This window comes from Rana temporaria, unplaced genomic scaffold (assembly GCF_905171775.1).
Source record: "Rana temporaria unplaced genomic scaffold, aRanTem1.1, whole genome shotgun sequence".
NCBI classification, from domain to species: Eukaryota; Metazoa; Chordata; class Amphibia; order Anura; family Ranidae; genus Rana; species Rana temporaria.
In genome coordinates, this window is record NW_024404545.1 from 1 (window position 1) to 27,264 (window position 27,264).

At 42.5% G+C, this 27,264-nt stretch overlaps 1 protein-coding gene across 1 annotated transcript in view; it reads right to left on the minus strand.

Annotated features, from left to right (window-relative positions):
- Positions 1-2,725: 2,725 nt before the first annotated feature.
- Positions 2,726-27,264, minus strand: part of LOC120922173 (carcinoembryonic antigen-related cell adhesion molecule 1-like) — a gene marked incomplete at its 3' end in the record, with an annotated part of 73,230 nt that continues 48,691 nt past the window's right edge. Inside the window, exons 7-11 of the mRNA XM_040334642.1 lie at positions 23,213-23,512; positions 21,002-21,109; positions 15,885-15,909; positions 4,089-4,114; positions 2,726-2,799 (exon numbers count right to left, since the gene is read on the minus strand). Coding sequence (XP_040190576.1) covers positions 2,726-2,799; positions 4,089-4,114; positions 15,885-15,909; positions 21,002-21,109; positions 23,213-23,512 — 533 coding nt within the window. The remainder of the gene's footprint in view (positions 2,800-4,088; positions 4,115-15,884; positions 15,910-21,001; positions 21,110-23,212; positions 23,513-27,264) is intronic.

A 27,264-nucleotide genomic window follows, 5' to 3' on the forward strand; every position in this document is an offset into this window, starting at 1 on the left:
AGCGCCCTCCTCCCTCCTGAACCATACCAGGCCGCATCCCTCAACATGGGGGGTGGATGCTTTGTACTCTGTGCCCCCCACCCCAAAGCACCTTGTCCCCATGTTAAGGACAAGGGCCTCTTCCCGTAAACCCTGGCCGGTGGTTGATTGGGGTCTGCAGACGGGGGGATTATCAGAATCTGGAAGCCTGCATGTACAAGGGGGCCCCCAGATACCACCCCCCCCCCATGTGAATGGGAATTGGGTACGGCGTACCCTTACCCATTCACCAAAAAAATATTGAATTGTTAATAAAATACAAGACCCGGTTTTTGACAAGTCCTTTTTTTGAAAAAATAGCTCCGAGCCGTCTTCTCCCGCTTCCGTCTCTCCCAGGGCCATCTCTCCCATTGCCGTCTCTCCCGGTGCTGTCTTCTACTGCCACTATCTTCTTTATCTTCTTCTTGTGCAGTCTTCTCCCGCAGAGCGGTCTTCTTCCTCACCGCTGCTGCCTTCATCCTAATGCCTTGTAGATGTCACAAGGGGCAGACTCTCAGGGCAACGTCATTGGATGGCCATGCCCCATAGCTATATAAGAGGTACCGGACAGCAGGGAACATCACAACGGAGGAAGACAGCTTCAGGACAAGACTGTTTTTTTTTTTTGCGGGTAACCGGCGGCGATGTAGAAGACAGCGAGGAAGAAGGCAGCGGTGGTGAGGAAGAAGAGAGCCCCATGGGAGAAGACAGCACCAGAAGAAGATGGCGATGGGAGAAGACAGCATTGGGAGAGGCGGCGGTGGAAGAAGACTGCACCGAGAGAGACAGGGGCGGAAGAAGACAGATTGGAGCAATTTTTTTTAATAAAGGACTTGTCAAAAACTGGCTCTTGTATTCTGTTAACATTTCACAATTTTTTAGATGAATGTACCCGATACCCATTCACATAGGGGGCAGGGATCTGGGGGCCCTCTTGTTAACGGGGGCTTCCAGATTCCGATAAGCACCCCCATCCCCAGACCCCGACAACCACTGGCGCAGAGCCCCCATGCAAAGCACCCATCCCCCCATGTTGAGGGCATGCAGCCTTTCATGGTTCCCCTCTTTTTTCTGACCTGCCAGGCGACATGCTCGAATAAGGGTCTGGAATGGATTTTGGGGGGGAACCCACGCCATTTAAAAAAAATATTTTGCAGGGGGTCCCCTCCGAATCCATACTAGACCCAAAGGGCCTGGTATAGACCTGGGGGGCACCACACACCGTTTTGTTTGCAATTCTTTGTTTTTTACAATTAGCCATCAGCGGGGAAGCCTGCTGATAGCTGATGAATTATCAGTTGTTAAGGACGTGGCGGCCAGCTTCCCGCCCGGCCCCCTGCTTAGCAACCTGCTATATACAGTGATAAAATAAAAAGCGGAAAACACATCAAAAATCGCATCACAAACACAACACTTGCGTTTCTGGTGCGGTTCCATTGGAGTCTATTGCCTGCGAATTGTGGGAAAAAAGTCCCGACTCTTTCCAAAAACGCACTGGCCGCAAAACGCATAGATGTGAACTTGCACCATAAGAAACCATGTTAAATGAACTGTAGTGCATTTCTGCAAACTGCAAAACGAAAAAAATAAAAAAAATAAAAAACGCATAGGTGTGAACCTAGTGGATTTCTGCAGAGTAAATTAGGCCCATTTAACATACTGTATTGGCGTATACCGCGCACTATTTTGCCCTGAAAATCAGGGGAAAATCGTGGGTGCGCGGTATACGCCGATACCCGCTTTCCCTCCACGAGTTTGAATACTGCGCCGGCATATACCGAGCGCAGTACACTCGTGTATCTTCGGGCAGTCTCGGCGCCTCTCGCGCTGATGTCCTGAGCGTACAGGACGTCAGCGCGAGAGTTGCCGAGCCTGCCCGACGATACACGAGTGTACTGCGCTCGGTATATGTCGGCGCAGTATTCAAACTCGGTGCGGGGAGGACGCGAGGACGCCGCAGAAGGACGCCGGACCCGACGAAGAGGACACCCGAAGCCGCAGACAGACGCCGGACCCGACGAAGAGGACCCCCGGAAGCCGCAGAAGGACCCGTACCCGACGAAGAGGACACCCGAAGCCGCAGACTGACGCCGGACCCGACGAGGCCGCCGATGGACGCCGCGCAAGACACCAAAACTGTAAGTACAAAAAAAACTTTATTTCCACAGGATTCGGGGCAACTTTAGGGGTGCGCGGTATACGCGGGAGCGCGTTATACCGCGATAAATACGGTAGGTGCTTCCGTCTTGGGGATTCTGCTTGCTCAGGGGTGATTTCTCTGCTAATCCCCACTGAGCAGGCATATGACAGGTTCATGTCCACTCTGCTATGCAGGCTGGCCTGTCCATTTTCATCCGATCCTATGTGATCTGCCAGACAGATAGAAAAAAGGACCACCATCTCTCTAGAATTTGCGGGCAGGATCAGATCTGATGGCAGTGGTTGTCAGCGGATATATGTCCACGGACACCCACCGCTCACTAAAGGAGACCACAAGGTCCGATCAGGTCCGCCTGAAAAACTGACAGGTGAACCCGATCAGAAAGCCTGTGTGAAAGGACCCTAAATATTTGTTTCTTCTGGGATCTATTATAGAAATTGGAGCATGAGATTCTAGGAAGTTTCCATGATCCAGTTCCAGTGACCTTTTAGTGGAATTTAATAAGATTTTTTTTATTACACAAATAAATAATAATAATTCTATTACCTTAGTGCCTGGCAAAGTTGTTTCATAGATGTGTTGTTCAGGAACATTTACATACGTTTGATTTCCTTGTGTTTCTAAAAAAAAAAGATAAAATGTAAATGGTGTAAAAGGATTGTTATAAAACCCAAATGAGATGCAATTATAAATAAAATGACTATCATATAATCAATAAAAAATAAACTGTAGAATGTTCTGGGTTGTATGTCAATGGCTGATCTTCATTGAATTTGAAGTTCTTATAATAAAAAAGACAACGTTGTGTATTCAACAAACACTGGAATCCTTCACTGGATCTTGTGACAGGTCACTTTCTTTTTAATATGTCCTCATTCAAGGGAGATAGATAGATAGATAGATAGATAGATAGATAGATAGATAGATTTTACATAATGTAATCCATTTGTTCCATATACAGTGGGTATAGAAAAGAACCACCCCCCCTTTTAAAATAATCATATTTTGTTGCTTTGCAGCCTGAAACGAAGACTGACACATTTCTTTGTTTTATCCAGCTGCATTTACTCAGTGCAACTTATAACATCCAAGTGAAAATTATAACACCAACATGTAAGAATAAAATAAAAATAAAATGAAAAACAGAATCACTGAATTGGAAAAAGGATCACCCCCCTCCTACAAATGACTTGCAAACTCAACCAGGTGTAGCTAGGGTTGCCACCTCAGGCTGGGTTCACACTACTACACTACTTTCATCCTACTTTGCTCTGTGTTCAATGTTTCCCTATGAGAGTGTCTTGTAGCGTCCTACACAAGTCGGTCCGACTTTGAAAATGCTCCCTGTACTACTTTTGGTCCTACATTGATCCTACTTCAGCCCATTGAATATCATTGAAGTCGGACCAAAGTAGTATCCTGTTCATGAAAGTAGGATGGATGTAGGACCAATGTAGGACCAATGTAGCAGAGCAAAGTAGGATGAAAGTAGTGTAGTAGTGTGAACCCAGCCTTATCCCTTTAAAACCGAACACATTAATTACACAGGTTCTGTGGCTAATTAAGGTGGTAATTAGACTCATTTGGAGCCTTACCTGCATTAAATTAGCCTCAGAACCTGTGTAATTCATATGTGTTCGGTTTTAAAGGGATGACGTGGCAACCCTAGGTTTAGCTAATCTCCTTCTCAATGGCACACAAAGTCGTTTGACTTTTAACTGTGTGGAGCAATTCTTAGATTTGGATGGAAGTTCATCTTCATTGTTCTTGAGATGCTTTACATTTCCAGTGGAGTTTAGAGAAATGTATAGAGGTCAATGAAGTTCATGCATTGATGTTATGTTATTGATGAAGTACTGTATATATGCTACAAACATATTACTTATGTAAAGAAAAATTTCTACTTTACCTATGGGGAATTCAGGTTCAGTTACTCTGTAGAGGAAAGAATTTATATTTAGTTTAGATATGCTGCTAGTTCTCCACACCAGTTCATACATTAGGTTATATATTTGGAAAGCTATCATTGGGAAAAACATTTGTTTTCAAATGATGCGTTCACCCCACACAGACTATAGGATTTCATGAGATTTTAAAGAAAAACAAACATTTTTTTTATGATTTAAAGAATTTTTCCTTACAAATAACCATTGATTACAGGGTGCATTCCCAATACTGCTATTACAGAGCCATTTATGGATTTTCGACAGAACAAGCACAGCAGGACCTGTTTTATTCCAGAACTTTTCTCTCTAATTAAAAGGTCAATGCTGTGACTCATTCAATTGGAGCTGATGCCTGTGAGTTCTGTATAAAACAACCATTTTTTTTTTTCAACAGAGCAGCTAAGATTAGCGGAGAAATTGAATAAAAAGAGCCTACAATTTCATCTGTTGACTGGAAATTTATATATGGACTAGGCTGCAAGTTAAAAGGAAGGACCTCCAGGGTGATATTCTCTGAAATATGAGCCGAGCACAAAACAGGAAAGACCGGGGGATATTAGAGAACTGAATGCATGGCTAAAGACCTGGTGTAATGCCGCGTACACACAATCATTTTTTGTGATGAAATAAAACAACGTTTTTTATCATGAAACACACCGACGTTTTTCAAACTTCATTTTAAAAAACGACTGCCTACACACCATCGTTTTTTCAAAATGCTCTAGCAAAGCGCGGTTACGTTCAGTACGTACGACGGCACTTTGTTCCATTCAAGCTCGCGTCATAACTTGCTTCTGAGCATGCGCGGGTTTAAAAACGTTGTTTTAAACGTCGTCTTACCCACACACTATCATTTTAAATGACACAAAAAATCACATTTTGAAAAACGACATAAAAAATTGAAGCATGCTCAAATTTTTTTTTGTCGTTTTTCAGAAGACATAAAACAACGTTTTCCCCACACACTGTCATTTTAAATGACGTTTTTAAAAATATCGTTTTTTTTCATCACAAAAAACGACAGTGTGTACGCGGCATAAGAAGGAAGAATTTGAGTTTTTAAAGCACTGGGCTGACTTTTCATTGGGGTGCAACCTATATGCTAAAGATGGTTTGCACCTAAATGGTCTGCTGTGCTGGGGAGAGGTGTATGGCAAGGCTGGAGTATTATTTAAACTAGGATTGAGGAGGGGGGGTGAATTTGATTATAATGGGGCAGACATGTCAGTCAGGGGTCAGCCTCTATTAGTGTGTGGAATGGGGAAAGGTTGGGGGGGGCTATGGCAGATGATATGAAGGTTCCCATGTTACAACCACTGGAAATGGTACTATTTTGGGTATTATGATTAAAACAACAGGGGAACTGAAATCTATGAGGTATACCCCCGCCCATTCTGGGCCAAATCATCACCCCTAGCTCCAAAGTCAAAAGTCTCGGGGTCATCTTCGACACCTTCATGACAATGGACGCACAAATAGGGTCAGTAGTCAGCGGAGCGCACCATCTGTTGCGCCTACTACGCAGACTTATTCCATTTATCCCCAAAGAAGACGTAGCAGTCGTGGTGGGAACAATCGTGAATTCCAGACTGGACTATGCTAACGCCCTGTACCTCGGACTCCCAAAGTACCAAATCTCCCGTCTGCAAGTCGTTCAGAATACGGCCGCCAGACTGGTGACTCGGAAAAAAAAATGGGAATCAATCTCACCTTCGTTGAGAACCCTTCACTGGCTGCCAGTAAAAGACAGAATTGCATTTAAAGCACTCTGCCTGACACATAAGTGCATCCATGGGAAGGCTCCGCAATATCTTTGCGACAAGATAGAACCTCACAATTCGAATCGCGTTCTGCGATCCACCGACCAAAATCTGGTCAGGGTACCAAAAACCAAATACAAGTCCAAAGGAGAAAGAAGGTTTGCTTTTCAGGGTCCTAGACTATGGAACGCTTTACCAACCAGCATTCGGTTGGAGGAAAACCACCTGACTTTCAGAAGACAGATCAAAACTCTGCTCTTTTGATGTGACACGAGACACGAACAACTAGCGCCCAGAAGCGATTCAGTTCGCATGCGCCGCGCTTTATAAGTTTTTCATTCATTTATTCATTCATACCGATGTAGAATGGCTAAGATAGTCTACGAAGTATATATATGTTTGGAAATTGTGCACTTACTGTGGTAAATTCACTGACTTGGAATATGTATGATGTAATGGTATAATTAGCCAGATTCAGGTTGAGCGCCGCATCTTTAAGGCGGCGTAGCGCATCAGAGAGGCAAGTACTGTATTCACAATGCACTTGCCTCCTAACTTATGGCGGCGTAGCGTAAATGGGGCCGGCGTAAGCACGCCTAATTCAAATGAGGATGGGGGGCGTGTTTTATGGAAATAACTTGTGACCCGACGTGATTGACGTTTTTTATGAACGGCGCATGCGCTGTCCGTGTACATTAGGGCTGTTAAATATAATCGGAGAATCGATGCATCGATATTCGACCGCCGGCGATTCTGCATCGATGCTGTAGCTTTAAATAATCGATGCATGTTGATGACGTCATCGTCGCGTGCTGTCGCGGAGAGCCGAGTGGAGCCGAACTTCTGGCGCCTTTTTTCCCGCCGACTTCTTCTCCCTTCGCCTGGGTCGCACTCCTCGAGTCGTGAGGAGAGGAGGAGCCGGACGTCAGACAGCAGCACAGCGGTAACCCCCCCCCCCCCCCCCCTGGAGTGCGCGCCGCTCAGAGTGCTACCAGGCAGCTCTCCTCCACGGTTACAACAGCACAGAGTGAGATAGGCACTGACAGGCTGTGTTGCAGGGGGAGAGGAGACCTTCACCGACGTACTCGGCTCACACAGCAGCAGGACAGGTCACAGACAGTGGAGATGGAGACTGCACTGGGGAGAGACGAGAGACCCGAGCTAGGCCACAGCCGCTGCCGCCCGCCAGTGCCACACACTCACTGCAGTGCAGCACAACTGAGCACACACAGTAAGTAAAAAAATACCCTTCTGCACAAAAAACAACAGTGTAGTATTATCTTCTCCTCAGTACAGACACCGTGACCGGATGCATTATGACCAAAATGATTTAAAGACTAAACGTTTGGCCTGCAATACAGAAATGTAGTAATTTCATTTGTACCCCAGCACAAAATCTACTGACATTTGTAAAGAAAACTAACATTTCATAACTTACACTGAGTGTAAAGTTATGACATTTTTGTTTTCTTTGAGCGTACTGTAAGTTATGAAATCTGTTTTTTTTACAAATGTCAGTAGATTTTGTGCTGGGGAACGAATTACTACATTTCTGTATTGCAGAATGCAGGCCAAACGTTTAGTCTTGAAGTCATTTTGGTCATGCATCCAGTCACGGTGTCACTGTCACTTACAGACTGTCACTGTACTAAACTTGTCATCTGCCCTGTCCTCAGACTCCGTCATCACAGACAGCAGGAGAGGAGGAGAACTGAGTCCAGTAGTTCACCAGCAGCCAGCCAGTGCCACCACTGCACCAGTGCCACCCACCACCACCACCGTCGTCGTACGTCGTCGTCATCGCATCATCATTAATCAGGTAGGTGACTCAATGTCACTGACACACACAAGTACACTCAGTAAGTGTTACTGTATTAAACTGAGATATAATATAACTTAACCACTTGCTTACTGGGCACATATACCCCCCTCCTGCCCAGGTGAAATTTCAGCTTTTGGCACTGCGTCGCTTTAACTAACAATTGCGCAGTCGTGCGACGTGGCTCCCAAACAAAATTGACGTCCTTTTTTCCCCACAAATAGAGCTTTCTTTTGGTGGTATTTTATCGCCTGTGCGGTTTTTATTTTTTGCGCTGTAAACAAAAAAGAGCGACAATTTTGAAAAAAATACAATATTTTTTACTTGTTGCTATAATAAATATCCCAATTTAAAAAAACAAAAAAAAATTTTTTTTCTCAGTTTAGGCCGATACGTATTCTTCTACATATTTTTGGTAAAAAAAAAAAAATCGCAATAAGCGACTGGTTTGCGCAAAAGTTATAGCGCCTACAAAATAAGGGACAGAATTATTATTTTTTATTATTTTTTTTTTTACTAGAAATGGCGGCGATCTGCGATTTTTATTGGGACTGCGACGTTATGGCGGACACATCGGACACTTTTGACACATTTTTGGCGCCATTCACATTTATACTGCGATCAGTGCTATAAATATGCACTAATTACAGTATAAATGTGACTGGCATTGAAGGGGTTAACACTAGGGGGTGAGGAAGGGGTTAAATGTGTACCCTAATTAGTGTTCTAACTGTGGGGGAAGGGGGTGACTGGGGGGGAGGTGACGGATCTATGTCCATATGTACAAGAGACACAGATCGGTCTCCTCTCCAGAGACACCACCGCTGTCTCTGTGTAAAACGGCAATGAGAAATGATCTCATATGTTTACATATGAGATCATCTCTCATTGGCCGCACAGATCGCATCGCAAACAGCCACTCTGATTGGCCGTTCGCGGCGATCTGTGATTGGCTGTGTCCAAGGGACACGGCCAGCACAGCAGTTCCCCGCTGCGCACTCTGGAGCGCGCACGGGGAACGCGCAAAGGGGCGGACGTCAATTGACCTCCACTTGGATTTTTGGATCCGCGCTGTAGCCGTCATTTGACTATAGCGCGGGTCCCAAGAGGTTAAACTTGGTGCAAGGGATTAATGGATAGGAATACAGAATATGTATGGAATTATTGGAATAATGGCAATCCAGCAATCACCAGCATTATATTTAGTATTTACATTTTACAGCCCACTCCGAGTCCACACAATGCATCAGAGATATAGATTAATAATCTGTATCGCTGATGCATTGTGTGGACTCGCAGTGTACTGTAAAATATACATACTAAAGTAAATAATATAATGCTGGTGATTGGATTGCCATTATTACATACATATTCTGTATTCCTATTCATTAATCCCTTTGCACCAAGTGTACAAATTTGCGGCCTTGGTTTAGGGGGTGGTGGTGCTGCTGGTACTAAAACAATCACGGTGAACCAGGAAGTTCTGCAACACAACTGTGTGACAGACAGTTCTTGACTGGAAAACATCACAGTGAGTGAACCTATAACACAGTCACTGACTGTTATAGGTTCACTGACACTGACTCATTGTGATGTTTGCCAGTCAGGAACTGGAAGTGCTCCTAAATTTGTAGAGATGTAGGCGTTACTGTTTTTAATATATTTATTATTTAATATATATAGTAAAATTATTGTAAAACTTATAAACTAACTGAACCAGGCCAGCCCAACACAAGAGTTTAATGTTACAGACAGTACTGTTTTAAATAAATACTGTTGTCTGCTGCACTGTTTTGTTCATTCAGACTTTGCTATATGATTATGCAGGGAACTTGGTATATTTAAATAGCAAATACAAATAAATATATTTTTATTCAATTTCTGACTGCTTGAATTTATTTTTTGATGAAAAGTTGAAAAGCATGGGCACTTGGGTATTAATCTTGATGCATCGTGATGCATCGCGGAATCAAATCGAATCGAATCGTGGACTTGATAATCGTAATCGCATCAAATCGTGAGACCGGTGAAGATGCGCAGCCCTAGTGTGTATTGCTCCAAAGTACGCCGCAAGGACGTATTGGTTTTGACGTGAACGTAAATTACGTCCAGCCCCCATTCACGAACGACTTACGCAAACGACGTAAAATTTTAAAATTTCGACGTGGGAACGACACCCATACTTAACATTGGCTAGGCCAGCTATTTGTTGGAATAACTTTACCCCGGAAAACGCCTTACGTAAACGGCGTATCTTTACTGCGACAGGCGCACGTACGTTCGTGAATCGGCGTATCTAGTCATTTACATATTCTACGCCGAACTCAACGGAAGCGCCACCTAGCGCCCAGCGGAAAAATTGCACCCTAAGTTACGACGGCGCAGGCCGTCGTATCTTAGCTAGGTTTAAGTGCATCTCAGTTTGAGCATACACTTAAACTTACGACGACTTAGATTCCGAGTTACGTCGGCATATCTACTGATACGCCGACGTAACTATTTGTGAATCTGGCTATATGTTTTTTTTCCCTGTAAAAAGAAAGAATAAAAAAAAGAAAAGAAAACTGGTTAAAAAAAACGAATTAAGAGAGTATTGGTTAACAATTCTTACTCTGAATGGTCTCAGGTTATTAGTGGTGTACCCCAAGGTTCAGTGCTGGGACTTTTACTTTTGAATACCTTTATAAATGATATTGGGTCTGAGATCAAAAGTACCATTTCAGTGTTTGCAGATGACACCAAGCTATGGAGTGGAATAACGTCCTTACAGGATGTCTTCAATTTTCAAGCCAACCTCAATGCACTGTCTAATTGGGCAACTGTGTGGCAAATGAGGTTTAATGTTGATGTAAAGTTATGCACTTGGGGGCTAAGAATATGCATGTATCATACATACTAGGGGGAGTACAACTGGGGGAATCCATAGTGGAGAACAATCTGGGTGTTTTGGTAGATCATAAGCGCAATATTAGCATGCAATGCCAAGCTGCGGTTCCAAAGTGAGAAAAGTCCTTTCTTGTATTAAGAGAGGTATGGACTCCAGAGAGAGAGAGAGATAATTTTGCCCCTGTACAAATCATTAGTAAGACCTCACCTGGAATATGCAGTTGAGTTTTGGGCACTAGTTCTCAAAAAGGATATCGGGGAACTGGAGAAAGTTCAGAGAAGGGCAACCAAACTGATAAGAGGCATGGAGGAACTCAGCTATGAGGAAGGAATCGAGAAACTGAATGTATTCTTTCTTGAGGAAGAGATTAGCGGGGGATATGATCAACATGTACAAATATATAAGGGGTCCAGATAGTGAACTTGGTGTTGAGTTATTCACTTTAAGCTCATCACAGAGGACAAGGTGGCACTCTTTACGTCTAGAGGGAAAAAAGATTTCATTTCTAAATACGTAAAAGTTTCTTCACAGTAAGAGCTGTGAAAATGTGGAATAGACTCCCTCCAGAGGTGGTTCTGGCCAGCTCAGTAGATTGCTTTAAAAAAGGCCTGCATTCTTTCCTAAATGTACAGAATATACCTGGATAATAACATTAAGGCCGCGTACACACGATCGGTCAAAACCTGATGAAAACTTACTGAAGGACCGTTTCATCGGTCCAAACCGATCGTGTGTGGGCCCCATCGGTCAGTTATCCTTCAGTCAAAAAAAAGAGAACTTGCTTTAAAATTGAACCGATGGACGCCTAACTGATGGGTCAAAACCAATCATTAGTATGCAAAAGCATCGGTCAAAAAGCCGTGCATGCTCAGAATCAAGTCGACGCATGCTTGGAAGCATTGAACTTGAATTGTGTTTTACGTCACCGCGTTCTGACACGATCGTTTTTTTTAACCGATGGTGTGTAGGCACATCAGACCATCAGTCAGATTCATCGGTTAACCGATGAAACTGTCCTTCAGTCAGTTTTCATCAGTTATGACCGATCGTGTGTACGCGGCCTTATAGGTAAAGTTGATCCAGAGAAAATCAGGAAGGAATTTTTTCCCCTGCTGTAAAGTGGCCAGTGAGTATATAAAGCCGTTTTTTTGACACAAAAAATAAATATAAATAAATAAAAAGAATATATATAATTACATATTCAGCAAGGGTATCTCATGCTATCTGGCTGGTTTTAGTAGGCTTTCAACAAATTTGGTGCAGCGTTATTCTGTGTAAAACAGTATAGCTCAAAGAGGAAGTGGCCTTGAATACACAGAGAGCTCAGAACAGTTTTAGAAACCAAGGTCTAATTCTTATCATTAGAAACTGTGTAATTTGTCAAGGTTAAACGTTCATGAAACATTGGACACTTTGATCAAATAAGGAAGTAATACAATTGAAAAACAAACTAGAGAAGTAATTGAAAACCAGTTTCATATGCTTTCACTGGACTGGTTTTAAAATGCAAGTTAGTTAAAATATATATTTTTTTCCATTTAAAGATTTTATTGAGTACATCAGACAGGGCAGAACAAATCCAACAACAAAATGTTGTACAGTAAGAATAGGCTGGTACACAAACCAATAAGAAAGTAGCAACATCTAATAGGGACATAGCGAATCGGTTGATGTCGACATAGCAGCAACTCGCCTACATTAGACTGAGTTAAGATGCAGCAGTATAAAACATTAATATCTCCCCAAGTCAGGTGTACACAAACACATTTTCCAATATGACGAAGAAGACATTACAGTTAGAAGTTAGAAGACAGGAAGGTAAGAGTAAGCAGAAAAAGAACCAGAGCAAGCTCAATAGTAGGCATGTGCAAAAGGGAAAAATGTGTTTTGTTTTGTTTTAATTCGTTATTTAATTAATTTCGTTAAGTTAGATTTGTTACATGTGTTAAATTTGTTTTCGGAATTCGTTCGTTTTCAATCGAATTTCGAAAAATACGGTCGAATTCGAAAATATTTCGACCGGATTCGAAAACAAATTCTATTCGAATTGAATTAGAAAACATTTCGATTCGAAAACAAATTCGATTCGAAAACAAATTCGAATGAAAATTTAAAGCAAATTTGAATCAAAATCTAAAAAATATAAATCGATTTCTAAAAAAGAATACAATAAAATAATAGAATGAAAATCAAAGAATAGTAAAGAACAGAATGGAATTTAATAGAATGTAATCAAATACAATAGAATATGACCTGGCTTTTTCTATCTATCTTGCATCTATCTTCCATTTTCTGAAATTCAAAATTCATATAGAATGAACTCAAATTCGAATAGAAAAATATTAGAATAGAGCAGAAAAAAAAAAAAAATATATATATATATATATATATATATATATATATATATATATATATATATATATATATATATATATATATATATATATATATATATATATATATATATATATATATATATATATATTTCTACTCTTCTAATATTTTTCTATTCGAATTTGGGTTCATTCTATATCAATTTTGAGTTTCAGAAAATGGAAGATAGATGCAAGATAGATAGAAAAAGCCAGGTCATATTCTATTGTATTTGATTACATTCTATTAAATTCCATTCTGTTCTTTACTATTTGATTTTCATTCTATTGTTTTATTATTTTATATTCTATTTTATTGTATTCTTTTTTCGAAATCGATTTATATTTTTTAGATTTTGATTCAAATTTGCTTTCAATTTTCATTCGAATTTGTTTAATTATCGAATTGTTTTCGAATTTGATTTGCATAGAATTTGTTTTCGATGTTCGATCGAATTTCGTCCGCGGGTTTTCGATTCGAAAACGTTCGTTCGGATTCGGTTAAATTCGTTAATATTACAATTCGGGAATTCGTATGCATCCGAATGTCCGAATAATGAAAAATGTGTCCGAATTTCGATTCGGAACGAAACGAAATGCACATGCCTACTCAATAGGAAAATTTGGATAAAGACTTAGGTTAAGGGGAGGGGGAGGGGGGGGGGGGGTTTGGTTGTGTCGTAAAATACATTTTGGTAGAAACATACCCCGACAAACCATCAGTGCAGAAAGAGCTACACCATAAAAAATTGTAAACTGAAACTTCAGCCAAAACTTTTTTAGTTTTAGATAGGTAGGCAATGGTTGGAACCTCTGCTGTTATTAGATTTACAGTTTCCGACCTAGTGTCACTCAGACAGAAAATGAGAGGAACCAATGTCATTGGGACAGACACACTTGGACAACAGTAAAAAAAAAAAAAAGATGATCTGATTCTCTATTGCTTGGACAGGAAGTGATGGGAAATTTGTAAAAAATAAAATAAAAAATCTAAGAGGTTCTAACCCCTCAACGCTTTGCCCAACAAACCTTAAAAACATCAGTGGATTAGTCCATATTAAATCATTTTTGTCAAATAGATAATTGGGTGTTCATTCTTACAGCTTAGGCCCCGTACACACAATCAGTCCATCCGGTGAGAACGGTCCGAAGGACCGTTGTCATCGGTTAACCGATGAAGCTGACTGATGGTCTGATGTGCCTACACACCATCAGTTAAAAAAAACGATCAAGTCCAACGCGGTGACTTAAAACACGACGACGTGCAGAGAAAAATGAAGTTCAATGCTTCCAAGCATGCGTCGATTTGATTCTGAGCATGCGCGGGTTTTTACCGATGCTTTCGCATACTAACCATCGGTTTTGATTTATCGGTTAGGCGTCCATCGGTTAAATTTTAAAGCAAGTTCTACAATTTTTGACCGAAGGATAACTGACCAATGGGGCACACACACGATCGGTTTGGACCGATGAAAAGGTTCTTCAGTCAGTTTTTATCGGTTTGGACCGACCGTGTGTACGCGGCCTTATTGTTGTTTTATACACTTTAATAAGATAATCACAAATTACGGAATTTTAGTTGTTTTTTAAAAAAAGTCTCACTTTTTTTGAAAGGCATAGTTACTTAAAATTATAACAATAATTACTATTTTAAATTGTAAATTATTTTAAACATTGAAGTGACAGACAGTGAGTTTTCACACCTATGTAACAAATAGGCCTTCTGTTTCTCAGTAAAGGGGTAGTTTGTGTGTTCTTTTTTTTCTTTACAAATTTCTTTGCTCTTAAAATAAAATCACTAAATCTAAATCAAGCCATTATTATAACTTATATGTAAATATTTCCATGCACAGAAAGTAAATGCAAGAAGTCCCTTGTAATTATTGGTAGCTTTGCATCTATGCACTGTTAGGGCAACCAAGATTGATTGAGCAATGGTAGGCTGTATTCTTTTGTCCCTCAAAGTATCCCCTTAAAAGGTCACAGCTCCTCCTACCATAGGAGTCCCTTCTTATACTGATTCTTTTAGGACCTAAGATGAGTTAAAAACTGAGCAGGAAGGGTATGGGTCCCTATCAATATTCCTCCAGACATCGAAAAAGCTAAATGTGATCCAGCTTGCTAGAACCTATACAGAACCAAGTAAATTCAAAGCGTATTGGCCCTTGAATTATAGTACAGCGGAACCTCAGATTACGAGCATAATCCGTTCCAGGAGAATGCTCGTAATCCAAAGTACTTGCACATCAAAGCGAGTTTCCCCATTGAAGTCAATGGAAACGAAAATAATTTGTTCCGCATTAACTTCAATGGCATGCAATACCACATGCGACCAGAGGTGGGGGAGTGCCAGAGAGCCTCTAAAACAGCCGGAAAGGCCCGAGGACAGCCCGGCTGACCTTGGCAGACTTCATAAAGTCTCAGGAATGGAGTATTTCCGTGTCTTTCCTAGCATTTCCAAACGGCTCTGAATGGCGCAGATCGGTTGGGATTGGCGCCGTTCGGCTCCACTCGGCTTCGGCACCCCCCCCACCTCAGGCCAAGCGCGGTAATGCACAATGCTTTGGCCTGAATCCTGCTTGTTTTGCGAGACAACACTCGCAAACCGAGTTAGGATTTTTAAGAGGTTCCACTGTACTTACAATTTTTAATCTGTAGATGCCTAAATTCTAATATAACTCTCAGCTCTTTGAGACAGTCCAAAAAAGCATAGGACTATACTCACTTCCCATCTCTCCACATGACAACTCTGTATGGGGGGGAGGGGGGCAAGTGTTCCTTGTGCCCAGACTTGGTTTGTACCAGTTTTAAAGCCCCAGCTCATAGATGTAGGCAAAGACACAAAGTAAAGAGACTCTATTAAAGCAGTGTGACCCCCACCTTTGAGAGAAAAAAAGCCTATTTGTACATATGTGACTTACCTTTTGTTACGCCCAATATCTGTTTCTGTAGGATATAGAAACATTTTAGTTGGTGAGAGGATAAGGAAGTAAAGAATATTCAGAAATACAGATGAAATACAGCAGAAATGCCAAGATAAATATCTGCATGAATCTTATCTCTGCTTGTTCACATTTTATAAAGGTATGCTTCACATCTAAAACTGGGAGTGGACATGTAGCAGTGTAAGCGTGCTGATTAAAATACATATTGTCTACACTCTACAGCAGGGGTGCCCAACCTTTTGAAGAGCGAGGGCCACTTAAGTGACTTAGTAACCGGTCGTGCCACAATGATCAGAGCGGGCAGATGACAGGTTCGTGTTCACTCTGCATATGCAGAGAAGACACAGCCCACTCTACTCTATGGGGCCATCGATCCTCCCAGATGGAATGGGACAGATCCCCTTTAGTTTTTTTTAGCAGATTGGATTGGAGGTAGGCGGGTGTAATCAGACACAAGTCAGTTTACATCTGCAGTTCAATAGCGTTGAATGGAGGGTCTGAATGGGTCAGACCGATTGCGTAAAAAAGGCTTAAGGCTGCTTTCACACTGATGTGCTGCGGTTTACCTACACAGTGGATGCAGCACAGCGCACCTGTGGCTTTCCTGCGGGTTAGCTGCACTTTGCCATAGACGTCTATTATATCCTGCAAGTGTGGTGAACTTTCAATAAGTGCACCAAACCTGCAGGTAATAACAGAAGTCTGTGATTCAATGAAGGTAACCTGCAGGTGTACTGCTATGCATCTGTGTATCAGTTTGAAAGCAGCCCAGTAATCACTACAGAACAGATGTGCATTTGGTATTACTCCGCCTGTGACAGGAGCCAGCGCTATACAGGAAGCATTGACTTACGCAGCTCTGCAGCAACTTGCTTCCTCTACCACTGGCTTCATTTACAAAACTGATGCTCTGGGATTGGGGGTCAGCGACCGGAAATCTGGGCTGGGATGCACCATCCCAGAGCAGGAGGCCGCGGGCCACATCAGAGGGCTCCGCGGGGCACATGTGGCCCCCAGGCCACTGGTTGGGCACCCCTGCTCTACAGCAACTAGTAATCATCCTTGTTCCATATTTAAACTGGAATAGTTGGAAGCTGATTGGTTTTGATGTATTAAGCGTTCTTTCTCATGTTATACTTTTCATAAATTAGCTCCAATACAATTTCCTCTAGAGCATTTTCCAAACTTTTTATGTCTATGAATGACAATAGAGTTGAATTTTCTAAATTTTAAACAGAAAAACTAAGATCTGGTTCCCCACCTGACTGGCTTTGTGTAAAATATGAATCCTTCTCAAAGGTCTATATGTATATGTCTTCTAGATCAAAATGTAAAATCCCGTATATCAGTTATTACAGAGGACTATGAGCAATTGTTTTTTTTGAGTACTTCAACCAAAACAAACAACTTGGTTGTTCGTCTTGTTAGACCGCATATTGTCTACAAAGTTATTTCAGCGACAGGGCTGGTGCAAGGATTTTTGACATGATACAGTGTGGAGATCTGATAATGTGAAGTACTTAGATTATTCTAATTTTATATATATTCTGTTTTAAGGGTCCTCAAATTACAGGATACCTTAGAACGTCATAGTTGACATATAGTAATAAGTCATTACAAAATTATAATTTTTTTAACCTATTGAGTATAATGATCAATGCTTCATAAAGTCTTGGGAAACAAAAACAAGATGAGAATAAAATTATAATACAACACAGAGGGTTTTGATACTGTATCATTAAGCATATGTAAAGTAATAGTAAATTTATTATTTATATGGTTTTCCACTTTTGAGTAGAAAGTAAGAAGCCTGTTGGTTGGAGTAAATGTAACCAGTGTCAGATGAGTGTGTGTGTGTGTGTATCACCTAAGCTCAAACTCAATTAAGGTAAGGCAGCACCAGAGCCCAATTATCCATTAGGCCCCTCTCACACAGGCTGCTTGATCAGGTCCACCTGTCAGTTTTTCAGGCAGACCTGATCGGACTCTCCATTGTCCTCTATGGAGTGGAAAATGTCAGCGCTGACACCTACCACCATCTGATCCTGTCTGACAAAAACAGAAGGATTGTGGTCCTATTTTCCATCTGTCCAGCAGATCGGATCAGGTGGCATTGGATGGAAACGGACACACGGTCTGTTTCCATTTGATTGCCCCATAGAGGAAAGTGGGACTGTATCCATGTCTGCTATGCATAGCAAACCTGTCATCCACCTGCTCAGCGACATCAGCAGAGACATCCTCCAAGTCTAGCATAGCGGAGGCACCCATGTGAAAGGGGCCTTAGGTAGTAATCTAGGACCTGGTGGATGTCGGTTGGGCCCAGGTAGAACCATCATACTCCTGCAGTAAACCAGGGTGATAAGCACAACTTCTATCAACTGACTAAAAATGTCTTGTTTATTTGCTGGCGTATAAGACTAGCTTTTACACTTTAAAAAACTGTCCAAAAAGCAGGGGTCGTCTTGTACGCCAGGTAAGCTGCTCGGATGCCTGCTGGTTGTGCGGTTATACTGTATGTAGCTTTGGCTACATACAGTATATACCTCTTGGCCAATCCCGGTGAGCGATGTATTCAAATGAATACAGATAGCTGGATTCAGGTACAGTTACGACGGCGTATCAGTAGGCCTCATACGACCTCATACGCTGTTTGCTTAAGTTGTCCGTGAATGGGGCTGGGCGTAATTTATGTTCACGTCGAAACCAATGAGTCTTTGTGGCGTAATTTGGAGCATGCGCACTGGGATACATCCACAGACGGCGCATGCATTAGAAACGTCAAATCCGTGGGGTCACAAGTATTTTGCATAGAACACGCCCCCAACCAGCCTATTTTGAATTAGGCGGGCTTACGCTGGCCCAGTTACACTACGCCGCCGTAAGTTAGAGCGCAACTTCTTTGTGAATACAGGACCTGCCGCACTAACTTACGGCGGCGTAGTGTATCTGAGATACGCTACGCCCGCCTATAGATAGGCACAGCTACCTGAATCCGGCTAAGAGCCTGCTTGGATTGGAGTAACAACCTATGCCAATCCGAGCAGGCTACATACAATAGCCTGCTCGGAATTGGCTTTGAGAGTCAGAGGATTGGGCTTATGATGTTACAACCTCTGCCAATCTAAGCAAACTTTGTATTCATTAATAGAAAAAATTGCTCGCCGTGATTGGCTCCAGCAAGAAGGAAGAAGAATATGGCTCCAGAAGGAGGAAATATGAAGCGTCGGAAACCTCGGAAGGGGGGGGGTCGTCTTGTACGGTGAGTACAGGCAAAAAATCGTTAAAAAAAGGTAAAATTATGAGGTCGTCTTATACAAATACGGGTAAATTCTTTTCCATTTCAATTGAAGTGATGAGAGAGAAGGCAGCTGTTTCCTTGCTCAGGGACCTATTGAACCCTAATCCATCTCTGGGGAGCCCAACCTAATGTTGGAATCTACCAACCAGAGTCTCAGTTAATATGTAATTAATAGGTGAATAAAGTCGTTCTTTATCAGAATTACTTTTATTAGTAGCCAAGAAAACAAAATGATCTGATAGTTTTTTTGCGTAAGGTGTAGAGATTGCATGCAGTGGTGTTGAACAGGGGACAGAGAATTAAAGGAATAAAAGTAAATTGATAGCAAGTGTGCAGATGGCACAATGGTTGGAAGCAGAAGACAAACAGCCAAGCACAGTGAACATGAACTCCATTTTATAATTTAAACCATCCTGCCTAAGACTCTGAGATGCCAGCTATTACCATTATAATTCAGAAACATTTTTTTCTGTACCACTTTCTGATTTAGATTCACTGTCCTGCCATCCTCTATGTCAATATGCAGTAAAACTGCTTCAATGCTTAGCAAGGGCACTCTCAATGGACAGTAGGTGAGGCTTAGTGATGAAGTCAGAGAAAGTCATCAGCAAAGTGAAATTAAATCAGAGGAGGAGCGTTTCAGAGGCTTTTCTGTCTGGAAAAGGTACGGATGTTAACATGCAATTTTGAAGTCATACTAAAGGCTCATTTTTTTCCCCCCTTAGAGGGGTTGTAAACCTTCATGTTTTTTCGCCTTAATGCATCCTATGCATTAAGGTGAAAAAACACCTTGCAGTGTCCGGCCCCCTAGCCCCCCTCGTTTTACTTGCCTGAGCACCAAATTTCCGTGGGTGCGATTTTGCATCAATCTCTCCACGGCTTCTCAGCTCTTCATTGGATAGAGTGATAGCAATGCAGCCATTGGCTCCTGCTGCTGTCAATCAAATCCAATGTCTATGGACATTCCAATGTCTTGGGAGAGAGTTACCCAGAGGGAGTTATCTAGTGAGTGGAGGCGCCGCGAGAGCCGCCGTGGGACCCCAGAAGAGGAGGATCAGGGCCATTCTGTGCAAAACAAACTGCACAGTGGTGGTAAGTCTGTTATGTTTGTTATTTAAAAAAAAAATACTTGAACCTTTAATATCACTTTAAAGCTGGGTTCACACCAGTGCGAATTGGATGTTGGTTTCACCGCGTCCAATTCGCATGACAGGAGAGTGGAACTGGTTCACACATCTGTGGCGGCTCCGGAGCTGCTTGCACAGGAATCCTGTGCGTCTTCTGGTCCATTTCAGGTCTGAATTGAGGAAAAAATTTGTCCCTGATTCATCCCTGAAATGGAGAACAGGGACGCACCGGACCCCTGCTATGAGCAGTTTTCGACTGCAGTGTGAACCCAGCCTAAAATAACAAAATGTGTTATACTTACTTGCTCTGTGCAATAGTTTTGCACAGAGCAGCCCTAAGCCTTCTCTTCTTGGATCCCATGCTCCTGGCTCATCCCCCCTGCTGAGTGCCGCCATAACAAGTCGCTCGCTATGGGAATGCTTGTGCATGTTCCCTCCCTAGCCCCGCTCTGTGTGTCCATAAGACACCCAGAGCATTGCTCAGCCCCATTGAATGTATGAGAGTAACAAAGCCTTCAGCCTTCAGCTAACTGCTTTAAGACTAGTTAGCTTTATCCCAGAATTTGGTTTTAAGCAGAACAGTGAAAAATGAACACAATGAAGTTTAAAATGAACACAATTAAGTTTAAAAAAAAAAGTCAAATTTGGAAAAAAAAAAAACTCACTTTTCACAATGAAGAACACAGCAATTCCAATTAAAGTAACACCGGCCAAAACCCCGATAACAATACCAGCTATTGCACCACCACTCAAGCCATCCTTAGGAGCAACATCTGTGAAACAAATGTAAAAAAACACAATGGTGTCAATTCTAGCAGTTTTACCTTTTTATAAAATTCTTCTGTATTAATTTTTGCTATATAAATACTAGCAAAATATATTCTAAAAGGATCTATTGAGAAAATACAAAGACTTTTTCTCCCTATTGTTTGGTGAATTTTTTTGGGGGGGATGATTTACACCAATCTAAATCTGCCATAATCTGTTATTTACAATGTTAAGATTGCAGGGAAAGGGATGTAAACCCAGGTAAAAGACAGAAGATTATTATGTGTAATCTGTCCTTTTTATACATCTGTGGATCTGCCTGGAAGCATGTAGGCGTCATGCTACAGGCAAATTGATACACGTGGAACTGAGCTTTAGGGCCCTTTCACACCTACGGACAAACGGTCCGTTTATTACAAGTCCGTTTACGGACTTGTAATGTATCCCTATGGGATTGCAGACGTTAGCGGATGATGCATCTGCTAACGTCCGCAACCATCCGCGTCCGCAAAGATCCGCTTTTGCGGAGGAAGAAAACCCTATTTTTCTTCCGTCCGGCGGAACTGATCGGATGAATACGGACACACGGTCCGTATTCATCCAATTCCCCATAGGGGAGAGCGGAGGAGAGACAGGGCGGTCTCTGCACTGTGTGCGGGGACTGCCCTGTCCGCCGACAGCTCAGCCGGGATTTACAGAGGAATCCCCGCTGAGCGAAACGGGCTAACGGAGCAGATCAATACGGATCCGCTCCGTGTGAAAGAGCCCTTACAAATGCAGCTGTCCCCAAACTGTAGCCCTTCGATTTTCTTTTAACGACTTCAGCTCCGGAAGGTTTACCCCCGCCCCCCCCCCCCATCTCCCCAACATGACCAGGCCATGCGTTACTTTAACTGACAATTGAGCGGTTGTGTGACGATGTACCCAAATCGTTTTTTTTCCCCCCACAAATAAAGCTTTCTTTTGGTGGTATTTGATCACCTCTGCGGTTTTTATTTTTTGTGCTAAAAAAAAAGGCCAAAAATTTGGAAAAAAATAATAATATTTTTTACTTTCTGCTATAAAACATATCCAATAGAAAAATGTGAAAATTTAGGCCAATATGTATTCTGCTACATATTTTTGGATGAAAATCCCAATAAGCGTATATTGATTGGTTTGCGCAAAAGTTATACCGTCTACAAACTATAGGATGTGTTTATTTACTTTATTATTATTCTTTATTAGTAATAGCAGTGATTGGTGACTTCTAGTGGGACTGCGATATTGAGGTGGACAAATCGGACACCTGACACTTTTTTAAACTTTTTGGGGACCAGTGACACTAATGCAGTGATCAGTGCTAAAATTATGTACTGTGACCTGGTACGGTTCAGGAGGGGGGAGCGCTCTCTCACCCCCCCCCTTTTCCTGCGGCCTGACAGTTTGCGTGCTCGGATAAGGGTCTGGTATGGATTTTGGGGGGACCCCCACGCCATTTTTTTTACCATTTAGCATGGAGTTCCCCTTTAATATCAATACCAGACCCGAAGGCCCTGGCAATGGACTGGGGGGAAACCCACCCATTTTTTTCAATGATTTTTATATATATTGCCGGGGTCCGGCAATACATTCCAGTCACAAGCAATTTTAAATTACATTTTTTCCTTTAGAAATGTCCTTTTGCTGTGGTACTGTTATAAACATGGGAAAGAGGCGCTACTTTACATTCATACTAAGGGGACCCCCAGGCAGAATATTTAAAGGAAAATTTCATTTTTATTGTTTCACGTTAAGCAATTTTAACAACTTTTTTTTGCATTGATGTCACCTGGGGCCGTACCCGTGTCCCCAAACACTGTTTATGGCAATAACTTGCATATAAGCCTTTATAATGAACACTTTTTATTTTTTCACGTTCACGTTCCATAATCTTTGATGGTGTTCGCACAATTTTTTTGTCTGTTCGCAAGTTCTGGTGCGAACCAAACCAGGGGGTGTTCGGCTCACCCCTAATCACTATGCATTGTGATGCCATTCATTTCAAGTTCTTCTTTAACAGTGTTTACAAATAAAGATTTTAAAACTTTATTTATATTTCTTAGATATAGACGTTATAATAGACTCACTTTCAGTCACACTGACAGTGAAGAGGAAGCTCTGAGTTCCAATTGCATTCTCGGCTATGCATTCATATTTTCCAGCATCATTCACAGTCAAGTCTCGGATCACGTAACTAGAACTAAAATCCGTGCTGCTCACTGAGGATTCCCGGCTTTGGATTGATTTCTTGCTTTGGCTAAAGAGGGTATGTTTCCAATAGAATTTTGCTGGCAGTCCAGGTTTCAGGGTCACTGTCAGGTTTAGAGTCCCCCCCACTACTGTATCAATGGTGGCGTTGTTGTCATCTTCTAGTGCCAATGGAGGTCCTGATGAAATAAACACACAAAAAGCATACAATCAATCACATTTTTATACAACTGCATGGTTCAAATCTAATGCCGCGTACAGACGATCGAACATTCTGGCAACAAAACTGTGGTCCTGCAACTGTGTATGCTCCATCAGACTTTTTCCAATAGGGAAAACTGCTGGAAAAAGATAGAGAGCAGGTTCTCTATTTTCCCGTCAGGAAAAAATCAGATCAGAATTTCCTGTTGTGTGTACAATTTCCTGACGCGCAAAATTCCGACGCACGCTCGGAAACAAATCAACGCATGCTCAGAAGCATAGAACTTAATTTTCTCGGCTCATCGTAGTCTTTTACGTCACCGCGTTCTTGGCAGTCAAAAGTTCACCGAACCTGTGTGTGACCGTGTGTATGCAAGGTAGGCTTGAGCGGAATTCCATCTTAAAAAACATCAGTTTTTTTCCCCGACGGGAAAACCGATCGTGTGTACATTAATTTAAGTGGCTACACAATTCAAAGACCAAACAATTGTATTTTTGTTGGACCTCGGCATGGTCTTCAGCAGGAAACTGCAGAATCTGGGATATGAGTGGGAAATACCACGAGAATGACCAGATGAGAATGTCTACTGAGATCAGACAGCAGTAAATAGGTCACAAAACAGCACACTTCAGGTATATATAATACCAACTGCTAACATCTCATATAAGCTTTATACCTGTTAAAAACATAAACATTTTTTTTCAAAATCACAATAATTCTGCAGCTTTAACCACTTCAGCCCCGGAAGGTTTTACCCCCTTAATGATCAGGCCATTTTTTGCTATACGTTACTCTGACAATTGTGCAGTCGTGTAGCACTGTACCCAAATAAAATTGACGACCTTTTTCCCACAAACTGAGCTTTCTTTTGGTGGTATTTGATCACCTCTTCAGTTTTTTTTTTTTGCTCTATAAACAAACAAATAGTGACAAAGAAAGAGCGACAACAAAAATATATATATATATTTTTTACTTACTGCTATAAAATATATCAATTTAGGCCAATATGTATTCTGCTACATACTTTTGGTAAAAAAAAAAATCCAATATGCATATATTGATTGGTATAGCGTCTACAAACTATGGGATATATTTAATGCATCTTTATTTTTTTTGCTAGTAATGGTAGCGATCAGCGATATTTTAGTGGGATTTCGACATTGCGGCGGACAAATCGGACACCTAACTGACACTATTGACACCTTTTTGGCCCCGTACACACGACCGAACATGTTTGCTGACATGTTCAGTCGTCTGTACAGCCGAGCGGACAGGATTCCAGCGTACAATTGCCCGCCAGACCGTTTTCGAGCGGGCAAATGTTTCTAAACTTGCTTAGAAACATGCCCGCTGGAATCCTGCCCGTCGGACATGTTCGGTCGTCTGTACAGATATACCGTACATGTCCGAGAGGCCACCATCCCTCGCATGTGTCAAATGACTTTGACGTATGCTTGGAAGCATTGAACTGCCAGGGCCGCGCGGCCTCATCGCCGCGTATCGTGTACGCGCGGATTTCTGTATGATGGTGTGTACAGCCATCATACAGAAATCTCCGGGCGGGCATGTACGCTGAAAACGGTCCGGCGGACCGTTTTCATCGTACATGTTTGCCCGTCTGTACGAGGCCTAAGGGAACCAGTGACTATATTACAGTGATCAGTGTTAAAAATATGCACTGTTACTGTACTAATGGCACTAGCAGGAGAGGGGTTAACATCAGGGGCGATCAAAGGGTTAGGTGCTTGCTAACTGTGTGGTGGATTGTCTGGTCTGTCTTTCTGGGGAGCGATCGAGAGTGGCCGGCAGACATCGGGTCCACCGGACCCACTGATTGTCTCCCCCTCCAATTGGCGCGCATGCCCCCATTGTCCATTGCAATAAAGCCACCCTGCCACAATAAATGTGCGGTAGGCAGTCTTTAAGTGGTTAATTAAAGTAAAATCTGGTGATACTACCTTGATTTGGACACGCAACTGAAAATGTTATTACATTATATATTGTTAATGACAACCCCAAAATGGTTCGCAGAACGCCATGTGAACTGTGAAATCCAATAGAATCGGATCGCATGGGTCTGAAGACTCATGCGATCCAGTGGCGGTTCGTCCATAGAGGGCGCTGGAGCGCCGCCCCCTCTGGCTCTCACCGCCACTGAGTCAAATAACATAGATTCATGCATTGCACGAATCTATGTTATTTTCGCCGCTGCCGCTGTTATTCAAATGGTCGGCGCTCAATGTCTGGCCATCTGAATAACGCCAGCTGGTTGGCTGTACGGAAATGTCTATCAAAGCCAACAGCTCTGATAGGCTTTCCCAATACAGCCCTCGGGTCCCGGAAGCTTATTCTCGGAGCGCACAGACTGTACGCCCCTTGAATAAGATGACAGGCGTCTCAGCCAATCAGGTTGGCCGGTTCTGGCTACCTGTAACCTGATTGGCTGAGACGCCTGTCAGTCATCGAGGGCGGGAGAAGACCTCGTGGGACGTGGATGCCTAAAACCAGTAAAGGTAAGTGCCGGGCGGGGGGGGGGGGGAGAAAGCAATTTACAGGGTACAGTGGGGACAATTGGCACAGCGGCGACCATTAAAGGGCACAGTGGCTGCGTTTAATGGCATGGCACAGTGGTGACAATGTATGGCACAGTGGCTGCATTTAATGGCATGGCACAGTGGTGATAATGGATGGCACAGTAATGACAATGTATGGCACAGTGGCTGTGCTTAATGGCATGGCACAGTGGTGACAATGTATGGCACAGTGTCTGCGTTTAATGGCATGGCACAGTGGTGACAATGTATGGCACAGTGGCTGCGTTTAATGGCATGGCACAGTGGTGACAATGGATGGCACAGTGACTGCGTTTAATGGCATGGCACAGTGGTGACAATGTATGGCACAGTGGCTGCGTTTAATGGCATGTCACAGTGGTGACAATGGATGGCACAGTGACTGCGTTTAATGGCATGGCACAGTGGTGCAAATTGATGGCACAGTGACTGCATTTGATGGCATGGCACAGTGGTGCGAATTGATGGCACAGTGACTGCATTTGATGGCATGGCACAGTGACTGCGTTTAATGGCATGGCACAGTGGTGCGAATTGATGGCACAGTGGCTGCATTTGATGGCATGGCACAGTGGTGCAAATTGATGGCACAGTGGCTGCATTTGATGGCATGGCACAGTGGTGCGAATTGATGGCACAGTGACTGCATTTGATGGCATGGCACAGTGACTGCGTTTAATGGCATGGCACAGTGGTGCAAATTGATGGCACAGTGGCTACATTTGATGGCATGGCACAGTGGTGCAAATTGATGTCACAGTGGCTGCATTTGATGGCATGGCACAGTGGTGCAAATTGATGGCACAGTGGCTGCGTTTGATGGCATGTAACAGTGGCTGCGTTTGATGGCATTGCACAGTGGTGACAATGGATGGCACAGTGACTGCGTTTAATGGCATGGCACAGTGGTGCGAATTGATGGCACAGTGACTGCATTTGATGGCATGGCACAAAAAATATGCAGACAAAAAATACTGTCCTGCAAATGCAATGCGATTTCAGCCATACAAAACTGTCTGGCTGAATTGCATCACATATGATGTGCACAGCGAATCACATGCAAGTCTTGCATCGCACTAGTGTGAACCTGGCCTGATACAACCCTGACTGTGTTGGAAAATAGGGATTTTAATATACTTTTAAGTGGAAACATCTG